Source organism: Rhinolophus sinicus, chromosome 14 (genome assembly GCF_057876585.1).
Source record: "Rhinolophus sinicus isolate RSI-liver-muscle chromosome 14, RSI-T2T, whole genome shotgun sequence".
NCBI lineage: Eukaryota > Metazoa > Chordata > Mammalia > Chiroptera > Rhinolophidae > Rhinolophus > Rhinolophus sinicus.
The window spans coordinates 111,838,661-111,861,679 of NC_142514.1; the positions used below are offsets into that span (position 1 = coordinate 111,838,661).

General features: G+C 38.0%; 1 protein-coding gene across 1 annotated transcript; it reads right to left on the minus strand.

Annotated features, from left to right (window-relative positions):
- Positions 1–2,041: 2,041 nt before the first annotated feature.
- On the minus strand, positions 2,042–21,076 carry POGLUT3 (protein O-glucosyltransferase 3). Its single transcript, XM_019718723.3, has 8 exons — positions 20,763–21,076; positions 14,112–14,309; positions 13,196–13,482; positions 10,893–11,109; positions 9,083–9,279; positions 7,577–7,771; positions 6,192–6,296; positions 2,042–4,612 (listed from the first exon to the last, which is right to left on the minus strand). Exons 1-8 carry the CDS (start codon positions 20,962–20,964, stop codon positions 4,487–4,489), a joined length of 1,527 nt encoding a protein of 508 aa, XP_019574282.1. The 5' UTR covers positions 20,965–21,076; the 3' UTR covers positions 2,042–4,486.
- Positions 21,077–23,019: the final 1,943 nt, after the last annotated feature.

Consider the following 23,019-nt stretch of genomic DNA (forward strand, 5'->3'; position numbering starts at 1 on the left):
AATCTAGTAAAAACTAGGTATAAAAATTTAAATTCAATACTACAAAACTGCACAATGTTGGATGTACTCAGTACCACTGAACTGTTTTCTTAAAATGCTTAAAATGGTAAGTTTATGTATACTTTATCACAATTTTAAAATTTAACAACTATAAAACTAAACGAGTAAATAATTCAGAAAAAAAATATTTCCAAATACAGAGAATAAAATATAAAAATGCATTTAAGGGATACTACTTTTTAAATATATAACTTTAAAATAAGCCCTACATATATTGAATGAATCCATTTTGTTTCCTTATCTTTTGTCTTTTGTCTTTGCCTTCTGACTAGAAAGCAAGAATATTAATTTTATAAATACAATACTACATATTATATAATAAGAAGAAAAACAAGAGAAAATAGAAGAGGAGGAGAATAAGGAAACTGGTCATGAAAAAGACCAAGCACATGACTAGAGGACTGGAACTTTCAGCTGTTCAAATTCCTAGCAGAGGAGGAAGGCTGGAGATTGTGTTCAATCACATGGCCAATGATTTAATCAATCATGCCTACATAATAAGACTGACAAATCACTGTGGACATCAAAGCTCAGTGGAGCTTCCTGACTGGTGAACACATTGATGGAAAGGGAGGGTGACTCCCCAGGTAGAGGGCATGGAAGTTCTGTGCTCCCTCCCAGACCTTGCCCTATGTATATCCTTTAAAATAAAACTGTAGCAAGTATGGCATTTTTCTGGCTTCTATGAGTTGTTCTAGTGAATTATTGAGCTTAAAGTGGGTCACGGGGACCCCTGAATTTATACCCAGTCAGAAGTGTGGATGGCCTGGAGACCTCAGGCTGGTGTCTGCAAGTGCAGTCTTATGAAACACTGAGCCCTGAAACCTGGAGAGTCTGATGCTAAATCCAGGTGGTTAGCGTCAAAATTGTATTGAAGTATACACCCAATTGGGGGTGAAAGAGAACAGGCAGCTCACAAAAATATTCCTTTTTTTCTGACTCTGCTCTCCTCTTCTGGCTGTCATATCTCCCAGTACATAACCCATTTGTCATATCTCCCTCCCCATATTTCCCCTCCCCCTGACCGCTTCCAGGATTTGCTATTTCTTCCTACAGAATAAACAAACTGCAGTCTCTTGTTGTCTTTGTGTCTAAGAATGTGGCAGTGTTGGTGGTCAGAGTGTAAAGTTTAGTGGAAGAGAATTAACTTTGATCTCGGTATCTGGAATGGCTCCACAAGAGGTTGGCACAGGTGGGAGCAGCAGTGGTTGGGAAAGGGTAAGCTGTGGTTCTGCGCATAAAAAAGGGATTTTTATTCTAGCAATTTTTTTCCTCAACTATTTGAAGTCAAACATACCTCACCACCACAAGCATGATTTCCTTTCCTCAAAACTAGAAACTGAAGTTTCTTCTAACCTTGGCCTTATTATGCCAGGGGAGCATTTTTCCCCTCCTTGCCTGTTATGGATGGAAAGTTAGTTCCCATCCTACCCCCAACTAATGTGTTGAAAACCCAATCCATGGCGTGATGGTATCTGGTTCTTTGGCAGGTAATTAGGTCATGAGGGTAGAGTCCTCATGATGGATTAGGGCCCTTATGAGAAGAGACAGAAGAGAACTCTCTCTCTCTCTCTCTCTCTCTCTCTCTCTCTGCCATGTGAGAATACAATAAGAAGCCATCAATCTCCAAACCAGGAAGCAGATTTTCATCTGACAATGGATTTGCCGGCACTTTGATCTTGGACTTTCAGCCTCAAGAAATGTGAGAAATAAATATTTGCTGTTTAAGCTACCCACTCGATGGTATACGAGTATTTGTTATAATGGCAATCGGAACTAAGACACTGCACAGATTGTATTTTCACCTGAAATAACTTAAAATATCATTTCCTCTCATGCTAGATTTTTACTCATTAGCTATTGAGTGGTGGTAGTAGAAGTTTTGGTTCATTTATTCATGAAGTCTTATGGAATTAAAATGACCCAACCCAGTTACAGAAATACCAGGGCTATTAGTGTTTACAATCTTTTTTAAAAAATGAAAATTTTCAAAATTTTATTTACAAAATTTATTTTTAAAGTGTATTTAATAAATTCCATGATATAAAATTCTAGACATAGATTTTAAAAAAGCATAATGGAAAATACAAATACCCACTTTCTTTTCCTATGTATATCGTTTGTGCATTTACTGTCTTTTGCTAGGTTTGCATTTTTCTTTATTTTACAATCTGATTCATACTTACAGTGAAAGCATTTTAAATATCATAGACAGATAGAAAGCAAAAAGTAAAAATTCCCTTTTCTCCATCCTGTCCTCAGATATTGGTGAATATTCTTCCAAACTTTCAAACACATGGATATATTTTTGTTTTTTACGTAAATGCCTTTACATTATACATATTGTCCTGTAACTTTTTTTTCTTTCTCTGGACAGTGTCATGGAAATCTTTCATGATAATACATTTAGAGCTACTTCATTCTTTTTAATGGTTGTACTGTATTCCTTGATGTATCAATATCTATTTAGCCAGTTCCCTACTGATGGCTATTTAAGGTGTTTCCAAGATTTTATTAGTAAAAACAATGCTGCAACAAACATTTTGATAGCTTAGACAAATGCGTTATTATATTTACTTTCATATCCTTACATCTCTCTCCTCCTTTTAAAAATCAGATATTTTTCATGAAAGTTGAAGTATTAAAAATGATTAATGCAATATGTGGGTAATGTATGAACTAAAAAGGAAAGAATCATGGAAATCCCATTTTTATTAATTTAGATTCATGTCAACAAACCACAATGCCATGTGTAAAACCCTTTTTAAAGGCTATGACTGAACTGGCACGATGGAAGAATATCTAGATTAAGGCTGCTCTCTACCTGTAGAATTTCTTGAGGGTTTCCATTTAATTCTTTAAATACATCCTTCCTGTTCCACACCCAGGAGCTGCCTGGTTTGTTACAGCTCGCTTTTAACTATTAGGCCTATTTGGCAGCAGGCAATACAAATTTTTAAAATTTAAGACGTTTCTAACAAAATGCCACTAGCCATTTCACACATGGGAGATGTGAGAGAGGGCAAACTCTCTTTCCAAAATCTCAGTTTTGACGAACCCCAAATTCCACGTACAATATATGTAGGACATGGATTCATTAGGGTATGGTCTCAGTACAACTTGCCCTTTATTTTATACTTGTGCACTTGTGCTTTTCAACAACTGGTGGGAGTTTTCCATGGATACTTGGCTTTGATTACACTGTTCCTAAATGTAATTTTGCTGTTATTTGGTTTAAAAAAAATTCTTACTGAATCTTAAAAAAATTCAAAAAATAACAGATATGACTACTTTAAAGTGCTTACATTGTTTTCCAGACTAAGTAAATATTTCAATTAGGGGAGTAAATATTTTCAGATTGGGAGTGTGGACAGCTTGTTTTTGGAGTGTGTTCTTTAGTGAACTGAATCTTAGATTGGTGGTATTATATTACAAGGAGTGTGTAATGAATTTCTGGGCTATAAGTCTTACATCTTGACCCTGTCCTAAAAGGCAGAGGACATTTCCAAAGTTTTTATCTTAGCAATGCAAACCAGTGAAATAGAGGAACAGTGCAGTGAGGAATGCATGCTTGCCTTTGTTGTCAGCTTATTAGTAAATCCCAAGATCCCCGGCTTTCTGCAGCTTGTTCCAGAGCTTTTCAAGTATCTCTTTTAGAGACTAAAAAGAATTATAGATCTCCACCTAACTATGGTTATCTCTTACCTACTCAATCTATCGATAATATATGGTACCTATGGGAGAATCTCATGTAGTTAACTGTGCTGTCCTTGATGGGTGTACACCCAGATAGATTGTAAATTATTAGCTTAAGGCACAATTTCTCCTTAACTTTGTCTCAGGGGTTGGTAAAACTTAGCTAAAAAGATATGAGCTAGCTTTAAAAAATATTCCCTCCATAGAATCCAAGCTACCTTTAATAACAGCGTCATCCTCTTCTTCCTTCTTAATCATTCTTATCAGACCTTCCAGGAGGAGGCTTATTATTACTGAATGTCAAAAGCAGTTTGAAATAATGCAGCGAGTGGAAAGAAAAACCCTGCACAAATATTTTGTCTTCATAACTGGAAGTGGAAGATGGAAAGTGAGCGAGGGATAGAAACAATCCAATAAATATGATGTATATGGTTTCACAGAGAGTGATTCATATTTTCACAATCCCCCCTACTTTGAGCCGCAAATTTTCTTTTTAAAGAAACGGTGATACTGATAATAGCAGTTTTTACTCCAAAGAAATTAATACCGAAAAATATTTGGTAATACTTGATGTAATATTGCTCTATCCATCAATATTCTGTAAAGGCACCAAGAGACGTGGTCCTCTGGGTTACGTCTTCTAAACTGTGTTCTTCACAGCTTAGATCCTCTCTGAATGCTTCCATCGAGGATGTGGCCGGCATACACAGGCCTGTGAATCTGAACTGATTTACAGCTCTTCTCTTGAAGGCCTTTTCCTGTGGCATTGGCAGAAGGATGTGTTGTCATCTGGCTGAGGAACAAGTTCCATTCCCTCACGTATTTCAGGTTTGCTGGACTGACGCTCAGCATATTTCTGAAATGTGTTTTTGAAGGCAACAAAAAGATTAGTCGACATTTCATTCCACTGGACTCTCCCCACGCATGCTCTCATTTTCAGTTGCTGTGGATCTTCAGACTAAAACCAAAGGTCTGGTTTGGACTGGTTATTCCAGTCCCAAAGTTACATTTTAACTTTAGTTGGTATAAATACTAGTGTTATATATCATAATCTAGCAAGAACCCTAGTCCACAATTTTATGTGTAGGTAGGAAGCTTCTACAAAAAAGGATGTCAAGTCAAATGTCCGTCCCTACTTGAAACACAGCCCCTCAGCATTTATCCTCTGCTTGTTAATGAATAATTAACTTTATTAATATTCAAATCAGCAAATAAAGATGATAAACATCTCAAAATAAAGTTGGTGGTCTCACACATCCTTCTCTTTAAGACTGTAGTCACAAATATTTTGTAAATGGTGACAGGCCTGTGAAATGTTCCTCCACTTTGGCCACTGATAAATATTCATATAAATTGGATATTTCATGTGTATTTATATTGTGAAGTTTCAAGCAATAAAAGCCATTTGGGGTTTTGACTGAAACATAATTACATATATACTATGTACTTTGTCCTATTTCTGATTTTAATAAAAATGTCCCTATTTAAAAAAAAAAGGATATATCAGGTAAGTGGTTCCTGGTACATTTAGCTCTATACTCCTGGTACAGGGCCAAACACAACTAAATACAGACATGAGTACATGAGTCTAATTAATATTGTAGGGGGAGAAACTCCTACTATTAAAATTACAACTAGACCAGAAGAGGGAACAGAACTCATTTAAAGGAAAAGCTGCTTCTAGCAAATGGTGTAATTATCATTTAAATTTTTCTGAGAGGGTAGCATATACAAGAATCTGAAGAAATTTACTTTTTTACTGCCCACAGAAAAATAAGTTTAGGTTAAAAACAAAAACATAATTTCTTATTTTTTTCTTCCTGACTAGATTTTACTAAGCAAAACACAAGGCAGTTACTCAAAGAACCAATCCTTGTATTCCCAATAAACATTTGTACAGTACTTCAGCCCTAAGGTGTTAGAACTATTACAAATATTTTTCATTTGTTTATTTTACATAGCAAGCTAAATATTTGCTTCCCATCCCGTCTGTGATAGCAAAAGCATGACTCTTAAGTACTAGGGAGAGCAAAAAGCTGGACATTTCGGGCAAAAGAGATGTTAATGACCTCTAGTCTACCCCTCTTATTTTCCAGATGAGGAAAGATATTCTCTGAGGTTCTCTTAGGTGTTCAGCGAACACCTAAGCTAGGAATTCCATGAGGCATTTAATGAAAGAAAGCACTGACAAGATGGGAGGAACTTTTAATCTATTTTTGTAAGGACTCTAAGCATTGCTTTCTATAATGCTGAATGGAGATAAAAATATGGTGACTACAAAGGGACTTAACACTACTCCTACTTCCATAGGTGGGTGCCTCGGCTTAACCTGAGCTGTACAGGCTGACCCTCTGAACCCCTCTAAGACGCGAGGCACTCAGGCCAAGTATGTGGTTTGAGAACGTGACCCAGCAGGATGGATACTCAGCACTGACCTGCAGGACTCCGTAGTAATAGCAGTAAAGCCTGTGTGGCTGTAACAAGTCCCTAGCAGTCAACTGCCCTTCTTTTGCAATTCTCTTGGCTTCTTCATCATTTTCCTGAATGGTTTTAAAAAAAACAACAATGAATGAAAATTATTCCTGTGACCTACAGACGAAGCTAAGGTTGAGTATGAGATAGGACAGATATAGGGTTGAATATGACCAGCATGGGAGAGATGGAACATGATGAAAATATAACTTAAGAATGAGGCTATGGAAGTAGAAAAAGTACTTTCTTAGACATCTTTGTTACATGGAAATAAATGATCATACATGTTTGGACCCTATTTCACAGGCCCAATAACTACCCCCTTCCAAGTGCAACAACCCACATGGAGATTGTATTGTGACTATTTTGGTATTTTCCTAGCTACCCAGGACATTTAGGACTCATCACCTGTTCCCCCATCCTAGCTTTCTCTGATATTAAAATACAAAATAGAATAGAATTAATTAGTTTTCATGTTACAAAATCTCTTAAAACTCCTATTTAAATATGCAGTCAGAGCCCAAAAGTTGTTACAAAATGTTACCTATGGAAGATTATATTGTTGTTATAATAAAAAATTCAGTTATTAGTACCCACAGGCTGCTCCTTTAGTTCCAGGAATAGTCAGCATTCCTAATTATACATTTGGAAAATAGCTAATACTCTTCCATGCTGCCCATAGGAAAAGCACTTTGTAAGCAATTCTGACTCTATAAAGAGTCACAAAAATTATCCTGCCTCAGGCACCCAGTTATTTCCATAACCAAATATTGCTGCTCAGAAACTTAGAAACAATATAAAGTCTTATAATGGAGGGGTAAATTTCTATAGTTTCATAATAAAATACAATAGCTTTTTAACACTTTTCCTTTTAAAAAGAATTCTTATTTTATGGGAAACGTGATTCTTCGGATGTTGTATATCATATATTCATTATGAACTTGTGCCTTTTTCTAACTGAGGAAAAGAAGAGTACTATAATTGCCTTAAATGTTTTCTTGTACATCAAGCACATTAACCCTGGTCTTTTCAATCTGTAACTTGCATTTGGTGTGTTTTCCTTGTGTGTGTGTGTGTGTGTGTGTGTGTGTGTGTGTGTGTGCATGAATAGTGATTCCTTTAGACCATTCTGTATTCTATATAACACTGGATTTCAAATCTTCTAAAAATGTTGATAGAGGGTATACAAAACAATCCTGATATTGGTTCTTTAGATATTTCAAGGGAATAAAAATTTCAGAAAACATTTCTTTTGACCAAATTATGTCAAACTAAATTGTGTTATGATGGAACTCATGTAATGGTGAATTTGTTATTGCCTAAAGAAACAAAAATTCGGAAAGCATACCTTGGCCCATTTAATTTTCTCTAGTAAATCACCAAGATTTCTTTTAATTGGAACATAATGTTTCCAAGGCTTTAGTGCCATATAGAAATGTTCATAATATGGTGAGTCCTGCTTCAGAACCAGACTATCACCCAGCATGAGGTATGGATATCGGTAAGCAGCCACAGTCCCATCCACATTCACTTGATACTTGTACTAAAACAAACATAAACAAAAACGTTAACAGTCATTTGCTTCACTTTTGCTTCTCATCAACACTGTAATACTAAATATAAAGGAATTATTTTCACTTTCTAACTTTATTGCTCAACAATTTTATATTGTATTATGTAACTCACATTTTCTCTGTGTATTAAAATCATAAGCAGGCATTAGTAGGTTAATTTTAAGAAATACAATGCATTTAAAGATAAGGCAATAAATAATTTTCGCAAACAGGAATACTTATTTCAACCATATCTGTGTAATGGGGAATTTGGATTTCTCTAACCAGGTAGGAAAACTATTTTCAAAAGTTCTTTGTTTATTAAAGCTGAATATTGATACGAATGTATACTTTTACTTCACATTATTTCCTCTGTTCCTTATACCCTCATAAGTATGAAAAACGAAGGCATTATCTGAAAGCTCAGTTTTAGAGTTGAGGGGACAGAAACCTGGAGAAATTTAAGGGCCAGTGCAAGGCTGGCAACACCCCACATACTCTGTTTACATATTTATTGGGTTCATAAACTTTGATTTACATTTCAAACTCACTTTTCATGGGCGCGGTATTAAACCTCATTGAATTATAATAATGTGAAGCAGATATTGTCATCCCCTCCACTTTTTTTACAAATGAAAAAAACTAGTGTTCCGAGAAATTTATAAACCTGAGTCCAAATCCCTTGTTCTTTCATTATATCACAGAGATGAACAGAATATACTCATAGATTTAGTAATTATTTTTTTCTTAACTAATTGGTACCACGGAGTTCACTAGCCAGTCAGGTTTTGTCACACTGTTCATATCTTATCTCCTTTGAACCTTGTGACAACGCTCTGAAGGAGCTAGGCAGGCATTACACGGGTTTAGAGGCGAGAGGCTAAGAGATGAAGGCCCCACAGGTAGAGGCAGAGGTAGAACTCGAGGCAGGACTTAACCCCAATTCTAGCTCCTATTTTACTTAAATGGAATTTACAAAAGGCATCTGAGATCCCTTTATATAAAAGACATTTATATTCTGTTTATTAAACATAAATACACAAAAGAGAAAAACAGAGAAATGCACCCAAACCCCAGGTTAATCCTTGTACTATATTTTGGGTATTAAATATAGTTCTAAGCTACTAGGTAGACAAAATTAACAACAACAACAACAACAAAAGGAAACCACAGTGAGTTTTGTAATTCCTCCGGCCCAATAACAAAGTTTGTGTCAGTTCACAAGACAGGAGAAGTTGACCCAAGCCCAGTTATTTACAATTTATCACTTCATATCCATCCTGGAAGACTTAAATGCATACCTGAAAGAAATCAAAGAAACCTATCAATTTCGCTTTTCCAAGCTCCTTTTCTTTCTCTTGGAAGAAGAAATACCCTGTAATTCCTGCATCTAGTAGCTGTGGATTTTCTTTGGACAGCTGCACCAACTGAAGCCTCTCCTCTCGGCTATCTCTACCTCTGAAGAAAGCTTTCTCTGTTTTATTGATCCAGGAAGGCCCTAGAAGTTTGAAACCATAAAAAATACATATATATATGATTAGGAATTTGACATTTTTATATCGTAAGTATAATCATCTTTAATTTACAATTGTCATTTAAGATGTTAAAGCTCTTTTATCATCAACACATCTTCTAAAGTAAATGCTATTTCCAAACCATATGGGATTAGGATGCTCTAATTTCATCCATTTATCTACTAGCAAAAGCTTACACAAGTGTTGGAGTTTCTGTTGTACAAAATCAGGAAATATCCCAAATAATGTTGGATCAAGTTCAAAGCAAAACGAGATTCAATGACTTGGCCTACTCACCAAGGCATTCGCTTCTTCCATCTTTTGTGCTTCACAATAAAAAATGAGCTATGCTTTTGTGTTTAGACAAGGTGACGAACAAGCTATATAACTGACACCCACATGTCTTTAATCCTTAGGTTGTTCGGAATTTGGAGCACATAACTTTTGAATACAGGGAAGGCTTTTTCTAATATGCTGATAAATGCAAATATATGTATATATATACATATATACATCTATTTATATCCTGTATATGCCTTTCCTGGGAGGGAAATATTCTGGAAGAATATTAATTTAAAGCTATTTCTATTATTCTAAAGAGAGGTCATTAGTTAACACCTGTCAGTGTTCTAAGAGATAAAGCATAGATATTGGAGGGAGCCAATCTCTTTACTATGTTAGTATACTTTTCAGAAATTCACTGTTATCAAATAAAAAGTAGGTCAATTTTCATTCCACATTATCTCTAGAGAGTTTACAAGGAGTCTCTGGTCTTGTCTACTAAGTAAGTCCACCAAACCACAATAAGCAGAAATAGAGGCTATAAAAACAAGGCAGGGTTTTTTCTACTCAGGGAACTTAGTTTAATAAAAAGCTGTGTTGTACCATAAACTTAAGACCATCAAACAGGGTGAAAGGAAATGGGATTTTAAAGGATCAAGAGAGGCAGAAAGAGGAAAGGGGAGAGTATCTCACAAAGTGTTAGAGGTAGTAATACCCAAATTGTACTGCTATCACAATTCTCTTACATATGATATAATCTTATAATTTTCAATATTCTCTCTCATTTCATCTAGCAATGTAAAGACATTGGAGTCAGAACTAAGTTAAGTGACAATTTTACCAAATATATATTTTCAAATAGTATTTACAAGTGAGCGGCTCAAAAGAGACTCAGTTACAGTAGGTTTGGACATTACTAGCCTAATCCATGTAGCATTAGTTTTGGGATTAGAAGAATCCGAAACAAACCACTTTAGAAATTAGGGTGCTGTTTTACTTTTTTCTTGGTTAGAAAAGAAGCAAAATGGTTATTTAAATATATATATATATACACACACGTATATATATATATATACGTATATATATACATATATACATATATATATACATATATATATAAAATAAAAAAGATGAAGGGAATATTTAATCAGAGAGTATATATATATATATATATATATATATATATATATATATACTCTGATTAACATATATACACTCTCTCTGATTAAATATTCCCTTTTTCATTTTTTTAACTTTTTATCCCCTTCACATTTTTACCTCCAAGTTTTCTGTTAGAGAATGAACTTGAATTTACCTGTATTTCCCTGAATAGAGAGGAGATCATTTGTAACACCCCTCATTGCTTCAAGTGTGGAGTGTGTGATGTCATATGTTGGAAGGATAACATCTCGTGAATCCAGAGAGCCACACCATGAAATGATAGGTAAAGGGCCAGGGGTCTCATTGACTTTGCGATGTTCCAAGGGCCAATCTCCGAGATTAATATAAAATTCTAAATCTGGGAGAAGAACCTAAATAAACAAAAGTATAAACATCACTGCTGGGAAGACTTCAGTCTTTGGTACTAAATGCTTTAGTTCTTTGGCTTCCTTAAATATTTCTGATAAAACTGAACATTTGAAAATAGCATCAGAAAAGCAAAGAATGCCTTTCAGTCATTAGGTAGCATCAGAATATCAAGGATGAGGATGAGACATGGCCAATTCGCTTAACCAGGAGTCAGCTACTTCTGCTCAGAGGTGACATTTTAAGTAGAATTACAGAAGTGGAAAATGCTGCCCCGATTTCTAAATCCCAAATTAACGTTACTACTAGGTTTAACAGAACCTTAAACCTAGAGGACAAGGTCTAAACTCTGGCTGGATTCAAAGCCCTACTATTTTGCTCCAGCTTAGCTTTGAGCCTCATCTTCCATCTGCCCGTACCCCAGTAAACTTTCGGCTACTCTATGAAAATGCCATCCACTTTAATACATAATTATCTTCAGTTGGAATGTTGTTCTCCTGCTTATTCACTTGTCAGTCTCCTTTCTCAGCCTAAATCCTGATCGAATGTTACCTCTGCTGCTATGATTCGCCCTCCCCAGGCACTTTAACCAGAGTACCTACTTGTCTTACATGCCTATCATGTTGTGGTACAATTATTTGTTTGTCTTCACATCCCACCTTCACTTCCAAGTATAAAAACAAGTCCCACTAGAGTGAGGTGCTCTAAGAACAGAGGTGAGTCTCATTTATCTTATATTTCTTCCCAGTCACCAAGCAAAGAACCTGGAACAAAAGGTAAGGGCAAGGGATGTGACTATTTACCCTGCTGCTTCCCTGCTGTCATGTATAACCTCATTAATAAACTCCAAGTCAGAAGTTCTCACGGTAGAGCAGGGTTCCTCAATTTCAGCACTACTGACATTTTGGCCTAGGCAATTCTTTGCTGAGGGGGACTGTCCTGTGCATTGCCCCTGGCCTCAGCAACCCCTCCCCCCAGTGGTGACAACCAAAAATGTCTCTAGACATTGTCAAATGTCCTATGAGGGACAAAATCATCCTTCGTTAAAATCCACATGAGGACAAAATACAGGAATACAGGACAGGGTGGACTGACTGGTGGTAGGCCAGGAAGAAAGCACACTGTTAGGATCAGGTGCCCATAATATGTTCATATTGTGGGCTGGTGGGAAGAGGGGAAGCGATGGGTACTTAAAATCAGAAATGAAATGATTGCAGCCACATGTTTAGCATACTTGGGAAATTTTATAACTCATATAAGGAAAGTTGGTTTTTGGGGTTTAGAAAACTATCTTGGTGTTCTTTCTGGATGAGAAAGGTAAAAATTGCCCATCCTCACCTTTCACGCTGCATAATCAGGAAGAAAGAACAAAAGTCACTTTGAATTGCTCTGCTTAAGAGTTTTGCAAATGGGGAAAGAGAGACTGAATGGGGGGATGGGAGTGGGCGCGGGGTTGGTTGTTGGGGCTGTGGAAAAGTCTTCTGAAAGATAGAGGGCCCAACTGTATTCAGTGAGAAGCCAAGACCTGAAGATCAAGGGCAGTCAGTGAGAAATTCCCAGAGGCAAGGATGACTGAGAGTCTGATTAATACAAGAATATCTATTTTTATGTGTTAGGGTTTTTGTTTGTTTTGTTTTTAACTATGTACTGGTACAAATCACCTTTCTCTGTTACCCCAATCTTCAACAGAATGTGCCATCCACAGTATTTTTTAGAGGTGCTTAGGGTAGAACAAGAAACATGTGCTCTAAATTCAAGTTATTTTGAGGTGACAAGAAGAAAACAGCTGCAGAAACTGAAATCTGAGTGGAAGGAATATTCAGCAAGAATGGAGAACTTCTGGAAGTGACCCTGAGGCTGTAAATGTCTGGGAGTTCCCTGCCTGGCCTACTTATCTGGGATGGAGGCTCAGGCCATTTAATGAAACTATGAAAGGAAAGAGAGATCCATAAAGGTGGAGACACATTAGATGCACATTTCAAAGCCTGGAATACATTTCCATCCTTTGCCATTATTCTTCTAAGCATTTAAATGTTACAACTAAACAATTAAATTGCATTGTTTTTAAAATCAAAGAATTCATTCTCATACCTTTCTTGACAGTGATAGCAAAATCTCATCTGAGAACATTTTGAAGTCTGTATATTTCCCTAAAGATCTCCGGTAGATGTGGTTATTGAGAATTGTGTAATGAACAATGGCACCCCTGTCATCCCCAAACCTTTTTGGAATTTCATTTAGCATCTGCTGCAGATTGATGCTGGGGAAAGAAGCAAAATCTTTTGCAATCTGTGGTTCTTCAGTTGGACAGGAAAGAGTTTTCTGCCAGGTCTGAGGATTCTCTTCTGGGCACTCACAGTACTCGTGGTACACTGGTCCTAGGAAAGGCAAAACACGCACAATGCCACACTCCACTGACAAGCACCACAACACATGGAGCTCTTTCTGCCCCTGGTGTGAACACGGGATGACTTCCTGGTGAATTCTAAGATAGCCAGACAAGGAAAATCTGCCCTAAATACATCAGTAGTAAAAGTAGTTATGTCAGAGTCCTGTGCTTCTACTTCCAGTCTTCTTTTCGCACCCTCCCAGACAGCTTAGTAAGTATGGCATATGCTCCCTCCCAATATAACTTACTCTGGGTCAATTAGTGGATAAATTTATTTCTAGTAAGTTATAAATGGCTGATGAACATAAAGCAACTTACTTTATGCAAAAAGGAAGGAAGGAAGGAAGGAAGGAAGGAAGGAAGGAAGGAAGGAAGGAAGGAAGGAAGGAAAGAAGGAAGGAACTAGAAATAGCTACCTGGCTAAATACACAAGATTTTTTTTTTCTTATCATTCAAATCTCTTTAAGTTACTTTGTTTTCTTTCTCTTAAAATTTCAAGTTAAATTGAGCTTCAGGAAGTACATATACCACGTTTCCTCTGTTGCCTATGACTTCAAGGTAATCATAACCCATTTGAAAGGCATGAGGCTGGCTCTAGATTATATAATAATCACTTACCTTTCAAAATATAGGGAGACTGAGCTACATGTTCATCACCATAAAGGATGTCTATCTTCAGCCCTTCAATGACAGTTTCATACATCCTATACCGTATCAAAAATGTTCCATCATTCCTGTCCAAAGGTTTAGGGACGTGAATCCGGACTAATTCTTTAGGTGAAAGGGATTTGACTACTACTTTGAATAGTGTTGGACCTGAAAGAAAAAATACATATAAATAACTCTACTACTTCGCAGTTATTTGTGTTAACAATTAGTGGATAGGTGTCTCTACACAGAAGTTACTTATTTTTCTAGTATGAAGGGTAAACAAAATCATTTTAGTTTGGAAGATCCTCGAGGCCAGAAATTATTCTGGTTTATGTCTTCAAGCCAAGGGCCTGACTCAGTGTTGATTCATTTAGTCATTCAATGAAGATTTATTGAATGAACAAAATCAATTTATAAAAAAAGCAAGGAAGAGATTAACTTTTTGCCTATTTGATCTTTTCTCCTTTGGGCAGGTTTAAAGTCCAGGTAGTTAAAAATCTGAACTCTTAGAATAACAGAGCTCTAAGGCAATCCAACTTTCTCCTTGTAAAATATACACACACTTTCTTTGTAAAGCATTTCAATACCTAATAACCCTCATTTCTGAGGAAATTTTCCTTTTGCTAACCCAAATTTCAAGCTATACTTCTTAGCCCATTTCCTTAAGTAGAGAGAGATTATAGCTAGTTACTAGACTGTGCGCGCACGCGCACACACACACACACCCCTACCTTTGTAACTACTAGACTTTACTTCTCTAAGCTTGTTCCCTCTGGTTGAAATGAAAGGTACACTAGGATGATCTAACATACCTTTCAACTCCCAAATTCTGTGGGTTTTCTGTTCTAGTGTAAACGATACCTGCTAAGCGAACTTTTCCTTCTCTTTACAGTATATTAGCTGATGTTTTTAGGCTTTGAAACAACACTGCTGTGATTAATATCACTGTGGCCCACGTATAAATGTTGAGATATCTTTCCTCAGAGTGCAGAAGATGTACCTGCCCTCAATGCACAAACTGATTCTCAAGAGCTTTAAGAATAAAGATCAGTTAATGTCCTAACCACAGTTAATCACCATACCAAAGGGCATTTTTTTAAAAAGTGGCAAATCTTCTTAAATCCACAGCACTTAAAAAACAGTGAGTTGTGACCAAAGTAGTCTCGCATCTCATATCTCTCATATTATGAAATTAAACATACTTAATATATATTTTTGAAGTTATTGAAAAAGTTTGTATCTCCTATTCTTAGTTTCTAAATCTATTGAGTGAAGTTTCTACTTTCTTTCTATCCGCATGAGTTTTATTTTTTCCTGTGGGTCAGGAGAAATGTTTCTCAGTCTCTTCAGTAATAGTAATGTAGTATCTGACATCTTGCTATTAATAATTAAGTACCAAACACATGCATTTTAGTTAGGATCCTTGAAATATGGTGAAATTACAAAAGAAATCTGGTAAAATAAATGAACTGTAATGGTTGTAAAAGAAAGGTAATAACTTAATGTGAAATTACTTAAAATGTTGGCCAATTACCTGAAATGCTTAATGAAACACGTAAGTTATTGACTTGTGTTATTTCCCACCTGGTTTCAGAGAGGCAATGGGGTGTGGTAGAGTGAAAATCAGGATGGCAGAGCCTAGGAAGCCATTTCCATCATTCCCTCCCTAGACTAGAAACAGTACAGAAAAGTTTTGTCTCCTGATCAAATAGTCTTGCTCTCTATACATTTATGATTTTAATAAACAAAACAAATATAAGATAAGCACAGTAATGACTGTGTGATTTTTTGGAATACGCTGGATTTACAGAAGAAAACTAGCTCCAAAATGCTTCATTATTTTTAAATTGAAAGTATGGGACTAGATCTCTATGGTCTTTTCCAGTTATAACATTTTTCCCCCCTCTGGAATAGTATTTAAAAGTTATATTTCAAAATGTGTGTATAAAAATATAACAGCCATTGGGAATACATATTTTAAATATTCTGTTATTTTTATAGTAATCTTTCATGCCTATGATTGATACAAAATTAATATTAGAATCAATGCAAAATAATAATGATCAGGACTGAAATAGAAATGAGTAATTCTAACCTCATAAAAGAGAAAATGAGAAGAGTGCAATTTCAAATTGCTTCAGAACGAAGGAATGTGAATTCTCATCTGCCCTGGGGGTTAATATAATGAAACGGAATTGAAGCTCAGCTTGAGTTTTTCTACTCTGCAAATTCAAACTTCTTTAAGAGGGATAGCTAATTGAATGAGAATGCAGTGACTGTGTAGACAAAAGGAGGTTGGTAATATTAAAACCTTATGTCATTAAGATCAGAACTTTTGAAGACTTTTGATTTGGAAAGAAATCAAAAGCATTTTTAAAAACTTCACTTACTTAGCTCTTATGTGCCAGTCCCTGAGCTTGAGGTTTTCATATGAGTTTTCTACCTTATTTATTTCCTATAAGAACTTGTAAGGTAGGTAGTATCTCCCCCATTTTACAGATCAGGGAAACTAAGGCTCCCTTGAAGAAGTTAAGTAAGGTGTCCAAGGTCACATGCATATGAGTAGCAGAGTCAGTATTTGAAAACAGCTTGAATTCCTTCTTTCAAAGCCCATCCTCAATCCATCTGGTCACGTTGTGTAATGTTAGTGATGGAAAAACTGACCTAAAATGGTGGCCCAAGCGAAGAGAGAAGTCCCCAGCCTAAGCCCCAGCCCACTGCCGCATAACCCCCTCCAAGCTACACCCCGAGCCAATCACCAGACGACACCTATCACTTCACCGACTCAGAAAGTCCCAACCCATAAAAACCTGCTCAAAACCTTGCTAGGGACTCAGTATTTTGGGAAAGATCCCGCTGAGCGCCGACATAATAAAGCTGACCTTCCTAACTCTCTGAGTGCCGCTTGGGTTCTTTCCGGTCCGTAACATTCGCATACAGGTTCACAGAATTCAAAGTTGGAGGAATAACCTCTGGCACTGCAGGTAAACTGAGTCATCCCCAACCCCTACCTGCATTGTTTAGAAAGTTTATTAAGGTTCTCTGCCCTGCAACAAAAGTGTTGACCCCACACCGAAGGGGATGGAGTCCCAGAAGGCCAATTTGTTTTGCCTTGAGGCTAAATAGAATTCTCCAAAAATATCTATCTGCCTGCGGACCATGGATACCTTCTAGGAGCTTACTGAAAATTAATGCACGACAATTATATTAGCGGGTGATTTGATTAAGGGGAAAGAGCATTGAACTAGGTATTCGGGGGTTAGATGTCTGATCTTGGCTCTGACACATAATACCAGCTGTGGTGCCATGGGCAGAACATTTTAGCTTCACTGAGCCTCAGTTTCTTGTGTGTAAAGTGAAAAGAATAATATCTACCCTTTCTACGTCACAAGACCAGAACAAATTAAATAGAGCACAGTTTAAAACAGTAAAGTGCAGCACAACTAGGAAGTAAGATTATTTTATGAAGATATCATTACTGATGAAGGTAGAATAGGACTGAGTAGAAAATATATACAGTTGACCCTTGAACAACATAGGTTTGAACTGCGCAGGTCCACTTATATGCAGATTTTTTTCAATAAATGTGCAATTGGCCCTCCATTTCCCTGGGTTTTGCATCTGTGGATTCAATCAACCACCGATTGAAGACAGTATTTTAAATCTGCGGTTGGGAAGCCAAGGGTACAGAGGGTTATCTGTATGCATTGTTCTATGCCATTTTATATAAGGGACTTGAGCATCTGTGGATTTTGGTATCCGTGGGGGTCCTGGAACCAATCTCCCTCTGATATGGAGAAACACTGTAGTTACGTTTTGGGGGAGTCAAAAGGTGTATGTGGATTTTCCACAGCATCAGGGTCAACCCCCACATCATTCAAGGGTCAGCTGTATTTGTATCCTACCATCTTGATATATTCCAACCATCCTCCCTCCACCCTTTCTCTTTTTCCTTCTACAATATTTTACTGAGCATCTCTGCCAGGCACTGAGCTAGATGCTGGGAATACAAAAATATCAATAGGTTCTGCCTACATTCATAATAGAAGGAAGTATTCAATTTAAGTCAGAGGTTAGTGAAAATAAAGATGTAGATAGGTTTTCTTCTCCCCCATCCAAGGTCATAGACCCCTCTAATTTCTGTGAATTCCTGTTTCAGATCCCCTGCTTTAGACCATTCAAGTTCACAACATGTTTGTTATCTGGGTACCTGGGGACACGCAGAGTAATAATGTATTCAGACACTGTTAAATGGAAGCGATAATTATAGTATTAAAGGAATCTTGATAGGTCATGTAAGACCATCTATAGTTTGAGAAACATTTGCCTCTTTTTCAATTAGTTCTTGGAGAGGGAAAGATTTCAAAACTTGCAAATGAATGATGGTAGCAGCAGATGTAAGAAACTGGGTTTGCTTTTTAGAACTACAGGACAGACTTTTAAGTGGAAACTAGAAATCAAGTGGTCTGAAAGGAAACAAGTAGAGTCTAAGGGAATGAAAGTGAGGTTGTCTGAAAAGACTTAGTAGTGCAAGTCTGTTTTCTCCTATGACTTTTTTTCCTGATTATAAAAACAATACAATCATTTTGGGGGGAAATTTCCTTGGAAAAAAAGAACAGTGAAAAGAATTTCCTTACTCTCTTGCTATAACCACTGATAAGCAAGGTACAGGTTAATTTGTTTATTACAAAATTAGAATGAAACTATATAGTTTCTTTTCTGTTTCATCCATCCTTAACCTAGTATAAACATTATTAAGTAACTTTTAAAACATTACTTCAAAATTTAAAAAATTTAATTGTAAAAAACACAACATAAATTTAACTACCTTAACCATTTTAAGTGTACAGTTCAGTAGCGTTAAATATATTCACATTTTTGTGCAACAAATCTCTAGACCTTTTTCATTTTGCAAAACTGAAACTCTGTAACGATTCAACAACTTCCCATTTCCTTCTTCTGTCAGCACCAGGCAACCACTATTCTACTTTCAGTTTCTATGAATTATGCTATTGTAGATACCTCATGTAAGTGTTATCTAAAATGTTACTTTTAATGACTGTCAAATATTCTATCACATGAATATACCATACTTTATTTAAAAATGACCTTATAGTTGGCTATTCAACCTTACTATAATAAACAATTATAACGGTGCAAGAATATCCTTGTATATAAAAATTTGACCAAATTCTGATCATTTTCTCAGAACAGATACTCAGAAATCAGGTTACCAGATGCATAGGCAATTTTTATAAATGACATTTTTTAAAAAGTTACATTTTCTAACTGTTGAAACTCATTTTTTTTTTGTACATTAGGTTTGCAAATGTTTAAGACTCTTGATATATTTTGACAATTAATTTCCAGAAACATTTGACCAATTTGTGCTCCACTAGCGTAGGATGAAAGTGATTGTCTGAGAGTATCTCACTGCTTAACACTGTTTAGTATTAACACTTAAAAAAAAAATTCCCAATATTTTTAGAATAAAAAAATGGAATTTTACTTGAATTTACAGTTCTTTCGTTAACAGTAAGATTAGCAGTATTTCATTTTGGATCACAGAATTTTTTCATGTGAAATTAATTTTTTCTTAGTTTTCCATCTTCTTTGCTTTCTAACCTTCCTCCCCATTATAACATTATAAAATTGATTTTAGAAAATAAAGAAAACTATAAAGAAGAAAATACACCCATAGTGTATTCAAAGACTTTGAATGTGGGTTTAAGAATCTTTTCTTCTGATCCTTAGGGCCATGGAAAGTCTTTGTAAAAAAAAAAAAAAACAAACTAGTCATAGTTTTCAACTGGCAGTGGAAGAAGAGGCACTGGATTATTCTGATGATCTCTTTGTTGATAAAACAGGGTGCCATTTGGCCGGACATAAATTAACAAATCCTGACTGGCAACAACTTGAAACCAGCAGGACAAGTTGTAAGAAGTTGAGAAGATGTGAAGAACGTGGGAGGACGACTGAGCAGAGCGATTCGGGACCGAGCACCCTCGGTAGAGGGAACAAACACTTCCCGAGTTCTACTGAGTTTCATTAATTCTTGCAATCTGCTTTCAAGATCTCAAAACAATAAGAAAACAGAAATCTAGCAGGCAGACCTGCCTTTCTGCCTACTGCTCTGACGTTTCCTTTATTGTAGGAGTTAGCTGTTTCAAACCCAGCAGGCCCAAGCCGCGTAACCCGACGCGATCTGATTCCTGGGCTGGATGACTCAACACGTGAAGGCACTCCCTGCTCGAACAGTTCGGACAACTAAGTCAGGGGTGGCAAGTCCATCTCCGACGCGTGACTCACACCGCATTCTTTACCACCCTGGGCGCCCTCCACTCGGGACATCAGTCCCTGCACATTAAATAAGGAAGGGCCCTCGGAGTTCATCCAGTCATTCAACAGACTTATTGCGACTCCCTCCCCCCTTCGTGGCGGGGCGATGGAGGGAAGAGGAGGTGACCAGACCCGAGGGAGGGCGACAGAACACGCCAGGGGAGGGACGCCACGCAGGCGAGGGGCGGATTCCCGGGAGGTGCGGTCGCGGCGAGGACGCGCAGCGGGGACGCAAGGGAGCGGGCAGCGGGGCGAGGGAAGCCCGCGGCTGAACGCTACCTGGGGGCGAGCGAGTGAGGTTTTGGCCCTCCGAGCTGACGGCCTGCAGGTAGAAATAGCGGACCGGCAGAACGACGCCCGCCTGCAGCCCGGGACCCCACACCAGGCTCCGCGGCGCGCTGACCGGCGCCTCAGGGGCCCGGGTGACCACAAGCAGAACGAGCTGCAGCGGCAGCAGCAGGGCCCACGGGAGGCGGCGCATGGTCGCCGGGCCTCTGCGGTCCAGCTCGCCGGCTGCCGGGAGGGGCGGGGAGCGCCTCGGGCCGGGGCGGGGGCCCGCTCCAGGGCGGGCGGGTCTGCGGCCGCCCACCGTCCCGCCCCCTGGCTGTCTCCCCGCGGGAACGCGAGCGCGCGGGGTAGTCACCCGCCTTGCGCACTGCGGAGGGTCACGTCCCCTCCTCCCCCCAGCCTCCTTGACTCCATTTAGAACTGAGATCGTGGGTCCCGCACAGAGAGGCGGAGGGTGAGATCCTGAGCCCTTGATCGCCAGGCCTTGGCACGCCGGCTATCATATCCGGTTGCTTGAATTTGTGAGCTGTTTAGTGGAAATGGTTTTTAAAGGAGGCAAACAGTAGTGACTGCCGTGGGACGAAAGAACTTTAATATTTAGGGAAATGCCTTTAGGCAGGGAATTTCACTGGCTTTACAAGATGCAGAGCAAATGTCATTGCTCTCCTCCCGGCGCCACCTCTCACAGCCCTCTCTTCACACCAGTAGGCTGAGTCCGTTGTTTGTTTCCTGCTAAGCAATCTCTCACAGGACTGAGATTCCCTGCATTCTCCCTAATCCTCTTTCCCCTACCATTTGCTTCTTTCAAAAAAATGTTTTCTGAACATCTACTGAGTTTGGGCGAAGCCCCAAGCAAGGAGGAGAAGCTGGGCACTCAGGTAGCGCAAGTCAGGCTGAGGCCTGGCCTGGAGCCTCGTGGGTGAGCTTCACTTCAAAGTCAGGTAGCTCCAGTCTCTGTAACTGATGAGGAATGACTGGTTTCGGCCCCTCCTTAGAAGCTGGGAGTTGGATCTGGGAAGAGACTGGCAGGGGCCCTAAGAGCTGGAAGCCACTGTCTGCCTCTCTTTTCTGACCATTTTAGTCGTACTTGTTAATTATTCCTCCCTCTTTTATCTGCTTATGGTTTGAATCTATTCAAAGGAAATAAAGATTCTTGTCAGGTTAGGGTGAACCAGGGGGATCATACATCCCAGAATGGACACACAACTTCTGCACCCTCTTGGTAGTTTCTCAACCCAGAAATGCCAGATGCAGGCACTGGGCAGCCTTTTCTTCATCTCCTCACTTTAATTCTTGCTATGACCAAGTTTTACCAGGGCAAATCTTTCCCATATATTTACCAGTTCTCTTGACCTCTTTTAGTGTTCTTTGTACTTTAGTGTTCTTTGTACTTTAGTGTTCTTTGTACTTTGGAAAGGTTTTCAGAAACTCACAGTAAATCACTGGTAGATTGTAATGCTAACGTATGGCATTACTTGGTATTTACTTTCATTGCTTACATTTATTTTGTGGGGGTGTCCGCATGTTTTAAATTGAAAGCTTTGCTCTACCCTAGCTATCAGTTAAAAAAAAAATTGTTTGGAACACATTTTGTTTACATTCTTCCAAGATCAAACTTTAAAAAATTTCCAGAGAAATAATCTGAGGGTTAGCTAGTACTGGATAATAGTAAAATATGGCCTAATTATGTAACACTAGTGGTAACACCCAGTTTTTTGAGAACATATCAAGGAAGCCATATCATTGTATCTGAACATGCGTTTAGCAATACTGAATCTGTACCAACCCGTTTTCTTTCTCATCTTAATCCATATCTTAAAAAGAGTATCTCTTCAGATCAACAAATGCCTTGACCAGATTCTTGATCATAAATCAAGTTTCATTCACTCAACAAACATTTATTTAATGTCTACTGTGTTTTAGACATTGTACTATCACTTCAAAGCTCCTATGGTTTAATGAACAAGAAAGACAATGAAGCCAAGTAAATAGTGTGATAGGTGCTAAAATTTGGGTGTCAAGAACTGTGCAGGGTCTGGAATTTTACCCTACTGACAAGCTAAGTTAGTCTTTACTGTTTCATGGATGCTGTCAAAAGATACAGGATTCCTGGGACAGGGACAGAAAACGCTCTTATTCACTGCAAAAGCAGTAGCCAGAACTTCATGCTGGCTTGTGTTGGATCCCCATGTTCCGTTATGGGCTGAATGTGTTCTTCCATAATGCACATATTGAAGCACTAGCTCCA